The 12994-nt window shown below is 48.4% G+C and overlaps 1 protein-coding gene across 6 annotated transcripts in view; it reads right to left on the reverse strand.

The window, feature by feature from the left end:
• Nucleotides 1–6708, reverse strand: part of DIP2A (DIP2 acetate--CoA ligase A) — a 119034-nt gene extending 112326 nt beyond the window's left edge. For 4 of the 6 annotated variants that reach the window (XM_060640683.3, XM_060640681.3, XM_060640687.3 and 1 more), the window contains exon 1: nucleotides 6349–6708. In XM_060640683.3, the coding sequence (XP_060496666.2) occupies nucleotides 6349–6439 (91 nt within the window). In that variant the 5' untranslated portion in view covers nucleotides 6440–6708. The remainder of the gene's footprint in view (nucleotides 1–6348) is intronic. The other 2 variants (XM_060640682.3, XM_060640684.3) reach the window with 2 other exon arrangements.
• Between the last annotated feature and the right edge of the window lie 6286 nt (nucleotides 6709–12994).

Consider the following 12994-nt stretch of genomic DNA (forward strand, 5'->3'; position numbering starts at 1 on the left):
ATTACTGAGGACTCCGGAGAGTTTTTGTTTGTATGTGTTATACTGATCAACGTTTACCATATTAGAAATTAAAATGGTAAAAATGTTAAAATATTTAATTCACTGAAATTTTTTATAATAAGCTATGTTAACATAAACATATTTTTTTTTAATTTTTTTTTTTAACGTTTATTTATTTTTGAGACAGGGAGAGACAAAGCATGAACGGGGGAGGGTCAGAGAGAGAGGGAGACACAGAATCTGAAACAGGCTCCAGGCTCTGAGCTGTCAGCACAGAGCCCGACGCGGGGCTCGAACCCACGGAGTGCGAGATCGTGACCTGAGCCGAAGTCGGACACCCAACCGAATGAGCCACCCAGGCGCCCCTAACATAAACATATTTTTAATAAAAAGTAGTAGATTTCCAAAGCCAAAAACATTCAGTGAGTACAGGTATTGTTTTACTTTTACAAACCCCTTTAGTACCTGGCTTTATAGAAAACAGTTGGATAGATTCTCTTATCAGAATCAACATTCAATCTTATTGCAACATGTGGCTTCATTTGAAGTCAGATCCCGCCTCACACACACATATATGTTGGAAAAGGGAAAGGTGTTTCAGTAGCCTTTTGAGATCATTGTGGACATTCTTCTATGATACCACACCACCAAAACCAGGCAAGTGGTAGGTAGCTTCCCACTGAATAGTTGCAATGTTGAGTCTAAAACCGTATCAATGAACTTTTCAGAACTTTTCCTACTGTTACATTACAACCCAATGGTTGTATCTTTTACCCATGCACAAATTTGTAACATGATACCTTGATATTTAGAAAACACTGGTTCACAGGGCTCCTGGGTGGCTCAGTCAGTTGAGCGACTTTGGTGCAGGTCATGATCTCACGGTTCATGAATCCAAGCCCCACATCGGGCTTGTTGCCATCAGCCTGTCAGCACAGAGCCTGCTTTGGATCCTTTATCCCCCTCTCTCTACCCCTACCCCGCTTGCGCTCTCTCAAAAATAAATAAACATTGAAAAAAGAAAATACTGGTTCACAGAATTATGTAGACCTTCCTAATGTTGACACACTTCATTATAATATCAAATACACTAATACTGCCACTGATCTCATCAAAAAGTATTTAATGTAATAGGAAGTTGTCATGCTCATGGTACAGATAAGTTTTATAAAATTTAAATTTTTGTTCAAAAGCACAAATAGTACCATTGACCACAAATTCTGACAGCTGTTCTCTTTCATTTACGTTCTAGAAAATGTCCATCAACTATCCAAGTCTCAATAACTACAGTCTATCTACAACCCACTTTTTGAAGCAAAAATAGCATTCTGCGACAAGTCATTAGCTCATTTTGTAACTCAAAATACACAACCGCTATTCCTCAAAACAGGCCCTGTACCTCTCTGTGTGGCACCTCTCATTTCCTTACACAGACTCTTAAAAAGACAAGTATTCAAGGGTTGAGATTTAAGAAAATTAATTTTTATTGCTTCATCAGTAAAAGGAAGGCTATGTTTAAGTCAAACTGGGGAGTTGGTGAAGAAAGCAACGATGTCAGTATGATTGGGGGCCCTGGCCTCAATTGGTGCTAAGGTACCAGCATCGCTTGTCTATCAATACAAACACAGAGAAAACAGCCATGACATCTTCGTGTTATTATGACAAGTTATTATGAAAAGTCTTCCCTCACAGGTCCCCAGAAAGGGCCTCAGAGACCCCCAGAGGTCAGTGAACCACTGTTTAGGAAGCACCAGCAGATTACTTCTGAAAGGAAACCTAGGAAATGGATAGCAGAGAACACTGCTAGAGAGGTGTGGAGGGGGGGTTGCATGCGCATGTGCACGCGTGCACACACACACACACACACACACACACACACTCATTCACTCACTCTATCCTACATTTCCTTGGAACCGCTTCACTTCTCTGCCACCTGTATCTGCACGACTTTTTTTTTTTTTTTTTTTTTTTAATTTTTTTTTTAAACGTTTATTTATTTTTGAGACAGAGAGAGACAGAGCATGAACGGGGGAGGGTCACAGAGAGAGGGAGACACAGAATCTGAAACAGGCTCCAGGCTCTGAGCTGTCAGCACAGAGCTTGACGCGGGGCTGGAACTCACGGACCGTGAGATCATGACCTGAGCCGAAGTCGGACGCTTAACCGACCAAGCCACCCAGGCGCCCCTCTGCACGACTTTTTAATATAACCGTGTGCAAAGCTGATCCATGAAGAAACAGAGCTAACCCTGACCTCTGACAGCTGAAACATTAGCTAGTGTCCAGCGGGCACTCAACAATCACTGAATGTACAAATAACAAATACAAAAAACAAAAAGTGGCAAGAATTCCAAAAGTGGGAGCAAGTGCGATGAGAGTTGCAAGAAAGTAGCCACATGAGAGATGATCAAGAAAGGCTCCAAATAAGAAGGCATTTGGGTTGGGCTTTGATGGGTGAAAAGAATTTGGACATGAGAACTTTAATACACCACAAAATATTTACAAAGCACAACACATGTTTACTGACATAAAGGCAAGGTCAGGCTACCATTTGAAAATGAAGAATTATATCACAAATTATAGACATTAAAGACATTTAAAGAGGAAAACAGCTTTGTGAAGAAGTCCCTTCCTCTGCACACACAGAGCTTCCCCCTTTTTCACTTGCCTGCATCCAGGCTGCGGCCCCTGCATTGACAGAATGCAATAAAACAAGAACCAGACTAGAGTTAAAGCTTTGAAATAGACCCGTTAACCAGAATAAAGAAACGGGAGTGGAGCAAATGTAGTCTATTATGTAGGAACTTCCATTCTAAGCCACCGCAGGCCACTAAAACAAAGCACAAACTTCACACCACCATCCATGTGTTTAGAGCAGCTGGGCAGCAATAGCCCCAAGACACTAGGTGGTACCAAATCAGTTGGGAGGTATACAGGAGGCAATCTGACACTATAATAGGTAAAGCACAAGTGTTTGGGAATTAACTCTCTTTTAAAGTCACACTTTTAATAACCTCATTTTCATCCATGGACATTTTCATATGCTTTGAGGAGCCACAAGTGTGAATTCTATGTGTTTGTGGCAGGGGTGGGGGCAGGGTAGGGCGTCTAAGAAGAGCGGGTGGGGTTCTGTGGAGCTCCACCTTTCACCCACATCTTAATTTTAAGGAAAGCATAACACGGGTGCAACAGCCAGGAAAGTTAGGGAGCAAGACCACAGTTGTGCCTTATTTCCCTCTTGGGAATCCATAACGGAAAGTCACAAATCTGCCCTATGGGGAAAAAAAATCAGTGCGTTCTAAGACCAGAACCTTCCCTAACAGCCAATCCCAACTACAATGGCCAATGACGAGAATCCAATGAAGATGAATAAAGGCAGGGGCATACTTTCAACCAGTCACGGGTGTACAGGCCAAGGGGAAGTTGTGCAGGATTTTCCAGATTATCCAGGTATCTAGCACCACCTGTCTCCACAGAGGCAGCCTTTTGTCCGTGAAGCTCCTCTGTCCCCTGACCTGCCTAGCACGGTGTCAAGTCTAGGTTTAAGCAAGTTCTCATTCAGACAAATGTGCGCACTGTGAAGTCATCCTATTTTGACATTACTTTCTTGTGAATGAGAAGTTTATCCCCCCACACAATGGGGGGCAGGGAGGTACAGGACAAAGAGAGGTCCGCGTCCTCCTTCTACTTGATCAAAAGTTAACAGTGACAACAATGAAACTAACTTGGGCTGCTTTAGGACTGTATTTCATTAATATTACCTTCCTGTAATTATATAAATAAAACACCTTCCCAGTGTCAAAGCATGTTCGTGTATGCCGTATGGAACTTTACAAGAACTATAGGATGTCAGTAAGGCTGGTGTTCACCCCTTCTACAGCTGACCAAACCCAAGTTCATGGCTGTTATTATTCGATGGAGGTTCACGCACACTTACCAGATGCCAGCCACCGTGTGAAGACGCCAAAAGTCTGCCTAAGATGCAGTCCCTATCACAAAGCATCTCCAAGTCCAACAGGGAGGCCCTGTGTCAACAACAATCACAACACAAACTGAAAAAGCCAGCATCAAAGGTATGGAAACACCCCGGGAGCAGGGCCAAGCATGACTGTGCCCGAATAATCACTGACCTATTTGGGCCAGAAGAAAGGTGTCAAGCCAGTCTAGAAGCTGGGACACAAGCCAGGGCTCCCGCCTCCCCGGCTGCTGCTTCACTCCATTCTTTCTTTTGAACGCTCTGTTCCCCACCTTCCTCAGCTTCAGCTATGTTTCCAGGTTCCTCTCCACTTACATATAATATTATACCCTTACTTATCTATCCGTCATCCACACAGGTCTGAAATGACGACAGCAGAAACACATTCAACAGACAAAAGGCACTTTTTGATTGAAGTACTTGCACTATCATACAAATTACCAAATTCTTGAGGATCCAATCTCGTCTGTCAACTCCCTAGAAAGCACTCAAACACACAACCACAAAACAAGAATTGAGGGAATGACAAATCCACTGGAGAAGAAATTAGGAGTGATCTGCAAAAACATCTGAAATATGTAAAGCCTAAACTGCATCTACACGATTTTCCCCTGATGAAGAGCTGTAACAAATTCAGGACAGTACTTCCTGTCAGAACCATTCCTGATTCAAGCTTTTCAGACTTCTCAAGAGCATCTAATCACAAAGCACCCTCAAATCCACCCACTTCTTATTGCACTTCCAGTAAAAAAAAAAAAAAAAAGTGTCACATATCATAGAGCCTTAAAAAATTTCAACGTCGAATTCACAACAGTTGCAGGTAGATGCCATATTATCTGTAAAAGAAAGATAACCACCTACCACTCTGAGGTCAGTGGGGATTAAATGAGTTAGTCCAAGCAAGTCCATACTTATTTATTAGATGGTTGTTTCAAAACTTCCCTACCCCAACCTGAGCCAAACATATCAACCTGAAACTTAAAGTAAGAATAACTGGACTACGGAAAAAATGACTTGTAAAAACCGAAAATGCATTTAAGTTTTGAAAACAGTTATATAGATGCTTTTCTTCAAAGGCTGCAAGGCTGCCCTGATACTGGGCAAAAACTTGCTCTTCCCGCGATGAATCCAAACAGAACATCAGGACACAAGTCTTGGGCACGAGGTAACGTCTAGACGGGGAAAGCCACCCACCTCTGAGGGGGAATCACTCCAGTCTATTTTTAACAAACATTTATTGAACTTTTTTTTTTTTTTTAATTTTTAAAAATTCCGAAAATGGGGCAACTTGGCATATGTTATTTTAGCCGGAACAATCCGGAGAGTCAGGCGCTGTTCTAAGCCCGCTCTACAGCGGAGGAAACTGACACACAAGGCTGGAGTTGGGCTCACGGGTCCACACTCCACGCCAGCAGCAGCTGCCCGGGTACAGCCACCCTCAGGAAGCTCAGACCTGCAGCCTAAACCTCGGACACACACCGCCTACTGCTTGGACAGACAAAAAAAAACAAAAAACAAAAAACGGTCATTCCCGTCGAGACTCACGTGCTTTAGGCCAAACCACGCAAACAGCAGGGCACAGCGACCCGCCGGAAACCCAAAGGCTGGGGGCAGAGGAAGGGGGGATCCGATCTCCGGATGAGGGCTGGGAGGGGACCCCAGGATCCGAGATGAGGGCCAGGCAGGATCTAGGTCGGGGTCTTGGGGTCCTGGGGTGAGGGCAGGGAGGGGCTCCCGGGGTCCGTGGTGAGGGCTCGCGGAATCCGGGCTGGAGTCTGGGGTCCCGGGATCCGAGGTGAGGGCAGGGCGGGGGTCTCGGGGTCCCGGGTGAGAGCCGGGAGGGAATCGGGCCGGGGTCTGGGGTCCCAGGGTGAAGGCAGGGCGGGGGTGCCGGAGTCCGGGCTGGGAAGGGGTCCCGGGGCGGGGGGGTGGGGGCGTGAGGGCAGGGCGGGATGCTGGCCAGGGTCCCGGGGTCCGAGGTGAGGGCCGGACGGGATCCGGGCTGGGGACTGGGGTCCCGGGGTCCGAGGTGAGGGCAGGGCGGGGGTGTCGGGGTCCGAGGTGAGGGAAGGGCAGGGGTCTCGGGGCTCGGGGTGAGGGCAGGACGGGATCCGGGCTGGGGACTGGGGTCCCGGGGTCTGAGGTGAGGGCAGGGCGGGGGTCTCGGGGTCCGGAGTGAGGGCCGGGCGGGATCCGGGCTGGAGTCTGGGGTCCCGGGGTGCGAGGTGAGGGAAGGGCGGAGGGTCCGGGGTTAGGGGTCTCGGGGTCCGAGGTGAGGGCAGGGCAGAGGTCCCGGGGTCAGGGGTGAGGGTAAGGAGGGATCCGGGCCAGTGTCGGGGGTCCCGGGTGAGGGCCGGGGGCAGGGCCGCTCACCTTCCGACAGCTCCAGCTCCAGCTCCGCCAGGCTCTCCCGCACCTCGGCGGGCAGCGGCACCGCCTCCAGCGCACACCCGCGGTCAGCCATGGCCCGCTTGGCCGCGCCCCGCGGATGACCAGGCCGGATCGCGCCCGGGGTGGGGGGGGCTGGGGCCGCGTTCCCGGCCGGGCCAGGGCCGGGTGGTGGCGGCGCAGGCGAAGCCTACCTCGCTCCCCTCAGCCCCGCGTCCCGCATCGGCCCGGCGGGGAGCTGAGGCGGCGGGGCAGGGGCGCGGCCCGAGCGGCTGCGCACCGGCGCGGGCGCGAGCACGGGCGCGGGCGCGGGCGCGAGCACGGGATCCACGGCCACCCCGCGCGCTCCCGGCCGCCTGGCAAGCCCTACATGGAGTGCGCGTGCGCGGCGAGAAGGGCGGGAGGGAGAGTGCGCTTGCGCGGCAGGTCGCGGGCGCGGTTTGGCGTCCCCGGCCCGCCCAGCAACACCGAAGACTCGCCCCCATTGGCCCCGAGGATGCAGCGAGGGCACTGCGGGGTCTCATTGGAAGAGGTCGCAGACGAGATTGTCACCTGGGCTCAGGTCGCTGCCTGAGTCCGTCTAGCACCTGCTGGATTCCGCGGTGGCTTCCTTCCTGGGCTGGAGTCTCAGACCTCAGGCAGGGACTCTCCTCCGAGTTTGGGGTCTGGGCCCAGGCGGCTGCCCAGGCACTGCCCACTGGGATGAGAGCAGCCAGTCAGTTTGTGTGACCCTGCAGGCCCTGTAAGCGGTCCCTTCAGCTTCACTGTTGGAGCTTTTCACCGATTCCCAGTAGCCTTGCTGGGACAGCCTCTGCACACTTTGAATGCCCTGGCTTTGCGTTCCTGCTCTCAGAGTAGCAGATATTTACATGGGCCCCCTTGTGAGCCAGACATTTCCCCCAGGGCTTTGTATGTATTAACTCATTTACTTTTCAAAACAGCTGTAGAAGGTATATTATTGACCAGGAATGAGCTCCAGCAGCCATTTCAGACCGTGAAGTGACCGTAGGAAGTGGGAGGACAGGTACAGGGGAACAACAAAACATTAGGAACCTGGGGGCTCGCTGGAGCTGAACTGAGAGACCCACAGGAGTCCTGAAGGAGCTGTTCCCCCAATACATACAGGGAAGTGAATCTGCGCTGCGCAAGGGTGGACTGTAGTGGATGTGAATGCAGGCTATGGGGCTCCACCTTGCCTAAGGTCATATCCTTCCTGGAGCCGTCCACATCTGGGGACTGAATGAGTGAAGCAAGACTGTAAAGATCTGGCCACCTGGGCCCAACACAGGACACCTCTGTGAGCAGTACCAGTTCAGTTCCAGAACACACCAGACTGGCCTTCGGACACTTCTGCTTCCTCTGCCCAGCCCTACTTCCTCCCCTTCCTCTCACAGGTGTTGAGACCAGATAAATATCTTGCACCCAAACTCCATCTAGCATCCGCTTGTGGAGAAGCCGTCCTGCAACAGTTGGTACGAGGAGTAGCACATGAGGAGATGGGTGGCATCACTCACCCCTTGCGGTGGGTGGAGCACTCACAGCCCCTGTGGGGTGATCGTTGATGTTTCGCCAGCTTTGAAGTGAGAGTGTGAACCAGTGAAAATGGAGCACTAAGTGGGTGACGTATTAAGCCTTTCACATTATAGTCGCTGTAAGGAAGGACAATGGAACCGGACGGCCTCTCCTTATAGATGCTCTTAAGAAAAACAACAGACCGCTGAAAGCCATGGAGCTCTCTTTGGTCGCATATAAAGAAACCATCTCCTACACTGAGATGATAGAGACCGGGTTCCGGGGCACCTGGGGGGCTCAGTTGGTTAAGCGTCCGACTCTTGATTTTGGCTCAGGTTATGATCTCACGGTTTGGTTCATGAGTCCGAGCCCCATGTAGGGCTCTGCTCTGACAACGCAGAGCCTGCTTGGGATTCTCTCCGTCTCTCTGCCCTTCCCCCACTTGCTCTTTCTCAAAAATAAACAAACGTTGAAAAAAAAAAAAAAAAAGATACAGACCAGGCCAAGGAATTAATACCTCAAAGATGGTAAACACCCAGCCAAGGCAGTTATGTTATGCTGAATTTGGGGACTTGGTTGGGAAAAGCTGGGGTTGGAGGTATTTGATATCTGGGTAGATACCCTCAAAGGTTTTCACTCCCCAGACTACCTTGAACCTTTGGAGCCTGCCCACATGGCTTACCTTTCCCTGTTAACCTAACATTCCTTCCCCTCACCTACTGGACACTAGGCATATAATTATGGTTATCTTTTGGCATATTAGCTGGAAACACGAGATGGAAATGGAATTCTATTTCCCTCCCCCTCAAAAGAACGGTGCAGTTTGCTAGGGCTGCAGTAACAAAGACACACAAACAGGATGGCTTGCCAGGAATGGACTGTCTTACAATTCTGGAGGCCAGAAGTCAGAACAAGATGACAGCAGGGGGGCACCTGGCTGGCTCAGGCAGAAAAGCATGTGACTCTTGTCCTAGGGGGTCATGAGTTCAAGCCCCACATTGGGGTTAGAGATTACTAAAAAAAAATAAACTTAAAAAAAAAAAAGATGACAGCATGGTTGGTTCCTTCTGAGAGCTGTGAGCTGTGAGAAGCTGTCATTCCTCCTTCCAAGCTTCTGAGGGCTTTCTGGCTATGTTTGGTGTTCCTTGGCTTGTAGGTGCATCATGCCAATCTCCGCCTTCACGTTCATAGCTTTCCCCCTACGTGTGTGTCTGTTTATGTGTCCAAATTCCCCCTTGCCTATAAGGACACCAGTCAAACTGAATTAGAGCCCACCCTGAATGAATTCATCTTAACTTGATCATCTGCGGAGACCCCACTTCCAAATAAGGCCACATTCACAGGTGCTGGGGGTCAGTACTTCAACCGGTTTTCAGGGAGGAGGTGGGGATACAATTCAACCCATAACAAGCTGTAAGACCCAGCCAAGCCAACGTGAACTGCCAGGGCCTGGGAACATTTGTTGGGGGCCACATTATGTGTGCTTGATGAGCGGTTGAATTCTTCAGCATGACCCTTGCAGAAATCAAAAGGGAGCTGCAACGTAAAACTGGGTAGAAGAGTTTACTGACTTTTCAGCAATCTTCTAAGATAGGGGATTTAGCACCTGCACGACAACCGGCTGTAAACTTGCTGAAGGGATGGCTGCTGGCATGATGGTGTACCTAGTGCTGCATGACAAATTACTACACACTTAGTGGCTTAGAACAACAAGAATCATCTCTCTCAATTACTCATTTACTCAAATGTCTGACAACTGATGTTGGCCCCCAGACTGTGGAACGTGTGGAACAAATATACAGTTTTGCCTGTTTGCGATGTTAACTCATGCCTTCTGTCATAGTCCAGAGATCAGGACCACTTAGACATCCTGGAGATGATTACATTGTCCCATTACATCAATAACATCATGTTGATCGGCCAGATGAGCAAGGAGTGGAGAAGATTCTGGAGACCTTGGTAAGATACAGATACTCCAGAGAGGAAATAATAAACCCTATGAAGATTCAGGGACCTGCTACATCAATATTATTTTTAGGGATCCAGTGGTCAGTAAAAGTAAAAGTAAAAGTAAAAGTAAAAGACAATTATTGCATCTTGCACCTTCAACCATTGGAAAGCAAGACACTGTCGGACCTCTTCACAGTCTGGAAGCAGCATGCTCCACCCATAGGAATACAGCTCTGATCAAATACTGGGTGATTTGGAAAACTGTCAGTTTTAAGAAAAGCCCAGAACTTTGATATCTAGAAACTTGGATCCTCATCATGGCCCTCCTGTTAGAGTGGCCCATACGGGGTGCAGGTAATTAACGGAGGCCATAATAGGTCAAGGCTGTGATGCAAGTAGCTACGCTGCCTGAGTCATATGTTCTAGCAGGTGGTATTGGTGATTATTGGCGGTGAAGGAACAATGCAATGTGGAGTTTCTAACATGCCCCAGTAGGAGATTCTCGATTCAGGACCCTGAGGTTCTGACATACCACTTGGAGCAGAGAATGTATATGTCTTTTGGGGGGAAAAAATGCCTTGTTTTGCTACTGTGTTCTGATAGGGATGTAACACCTGACCTTGGGACACCAGATCACCATGCAGCCCAAATTGCTCATTATGACATGGGTGCTATCAAACTTACCAGGTCATAAAGTCAGCTGGGCCCAGCACAATCCATCATGAAATGGAAGCAGTGCATTCAAGACTGAACATGAGAATGTAGAAGTCACAGGTGAGTGCCGAATAGGTAGCCCAGACCCGTACAGCACCCCCTGCTGTTGTGCTAGAGCCACTCCACCATTCCACATCTGTGACCATACAGGGGGCCTTGATGACCAATTGACAAGGAAAAATCTTGAGCTTGGTTCATAAATGAGTGGGCTTGGGGGATGCCTGGGTGGCTTAGTCAGTTAAGCGGCCAACTCTTGATTTCAGCTCAGGTCACGATCTCATAGTTTGTGAGTTCGAGCCCCATGTTGGGCCCTGTGCTGGCAATGCAGAGCCTGCTTGGGATTCTCTCTGCCCCTCCCCCACCCACTCTCTCTCTAAATAAACTAACTAACTAAATGGGTTGGCTTGGTATGTGAGTTCAAACTGCACATGGACAGCAGCTACACTGCAGCCTCACTCCAGGGCGGGGGTGGGGGGGGGAGCTTGTAAGACAGTGGTAAGGGCATATCCTCCCAAAGGGCAAAGGCATTCACTTTTTTTTTAATGTGACAAGTGAACCACGGACAGTGTTGGATGACCTAGGTAGGTGGCTGGCTTAGGGCCTGGAACAAAATTCAAACCTGGGATAAGGAGCTCTGTGATACATGCATGAGGATAGATTTATTGGAATAGGCACCAAGTGGGTGGTCTTTGTGTAAAATGTTGAAGTCTAGAGAGCATCCATGAAAGAAGTATTAAACAGCCAAGTGGACAGAATGACCGGCCAGCTACATTGGACAGCAGTTGCCACTGGGCACAAGGACAAAGTGGCCAAGGTGCTAGAGCAGAGGCTACCCGTGGGCCCAGCAGTGTGAGTTCTCTGATCACGGCTGAGCCACCAGCTGCCACTGAATGTCTAACCTGCCAGCAGAAGAGACCAATGCTGAGCTTCCATTATGTCTCCTGACCTTGAAAAGGTCAATCAACCAACTTCACTCTATTGGAACTTCCATTCTGTAAGGGGCAGCAGTTCTTTTTCACAGGAATAGATTCATATTCTATGTATGCTTGGGCTTCTTGCCCACAAATATCAACCAGCAAGGGCTTAAGGAGTGTTTGTTCCACTGGCACAGGACCCCGTATGGCCTCATATCAAATAGGACTCACTTTACAGCACAGGAAGTGCAGGAGGGCACTTCAGGCAGCAGAAGTGCAGTGACCATGAGATCCACTGCCTGAGAGAGCATCGGGACAGCCAGCCAAAGGCACAGCTGTGGTGCCAAGTTGGGAGTTAATATTCTGCAAAGACAGGGTGCCGTTCAGACCTTTATATGCCACTGTATCCCCAAGAGGAAGGATACATGAGTTGAAATCAAGGGGTGGAAACAGGAGTGGCCCCACTTACCATCGCTTTCCACTGTGGCACTCTGTGCTTCCTATCTTCCCAAGTTCAGACTGCAGGGTTAGAAGTCCTAGTCCCCCAAAAGGACCCTCACCAGGGAACATGCCAACTGTTCCCCTGGATTGCAAACTATGGTGGTCTGGAAACCTTGGGGTCCTTGCATCTAGGAACAAGCAGGCAAAAGGAGGAGTCACTGTCTTGGCAGTGGAGAAGGTAGGGCATCTCCTGCATTAATTACACAATGAGGAAGACTATGTGGAACCCAGGTGGTCTGTGTGGGTGCCTCTTGGTAGTCCTTTGCTTAACTATGATGAAAAAACTAAAGAATTAAAACACTAACTCAAGAAGATATATGCACCCTTCTGTTTACCGCAGCAGTGTTTACAGTAACCAATAAGTGGAAGCAGCCTAAGTGTCCACTGACTGATGAATGGATAAAGAAGTGGTGTATATACAATGGAATACTTCTCAGCCATAAAAAAGAATGAAATCTCGCCATTCACTATAATATCGATGGAACTAAAGGCTATTATGCTAAGTGAAGGAAGTTAGGCAGAGAAAAGACACAAACCATATGATTTCACTCATCTGTGGAATCTAAAAAACAAACAAGAAAGAGAACAGACTCATAAATACAAAGAACTGGTTGTTGCCAGAGGGGAGGCGGTGGGAGAATGGGGGAAATAGAAGGGGATGAAGACGTACGAACTCCAGTGGTAAAATATGTTAAGTCATGGGGATGAAAAGTACAGCATAGGGAGTACAGTCAACAATACAATAACATTGTTCAGTGACAGATGGTGACTGTGCTTATCGTGGTGATAATGTACAGAATTGTTGGATCAATATGTTGTGCACCTGAAACTGATATAACATTGTATATCAACTATATTTCAATTAAAAATAAAAATACATTAGAAATAAAAACATAAGCTAAAAACATTTTATTCCATCAAAAATTAAAAAATAGGGGCCCCTGGCTGGCTCAGTCAGTAGAGCATACAACTCTTGATCTTGGGGTTGTGAGTTCAAGCATCATGTTGGGCACAGAGATTAAAAATATTAAATATAGAAA

Source organism: Panthera onca, chromosome C2 (assembly GCF_046562875.1).
Source record: "Panthera onca isolate mPanOnc1 chromosome C2, mPanOnc1 haplotype 2, whole genome shotgun sequence".
Classification (NCBI taxonomy): Eukaryota; Metazoa; Chordata; class Mammalia; order Carnivora; family Felidae; genus Panthera; species Panthera onca.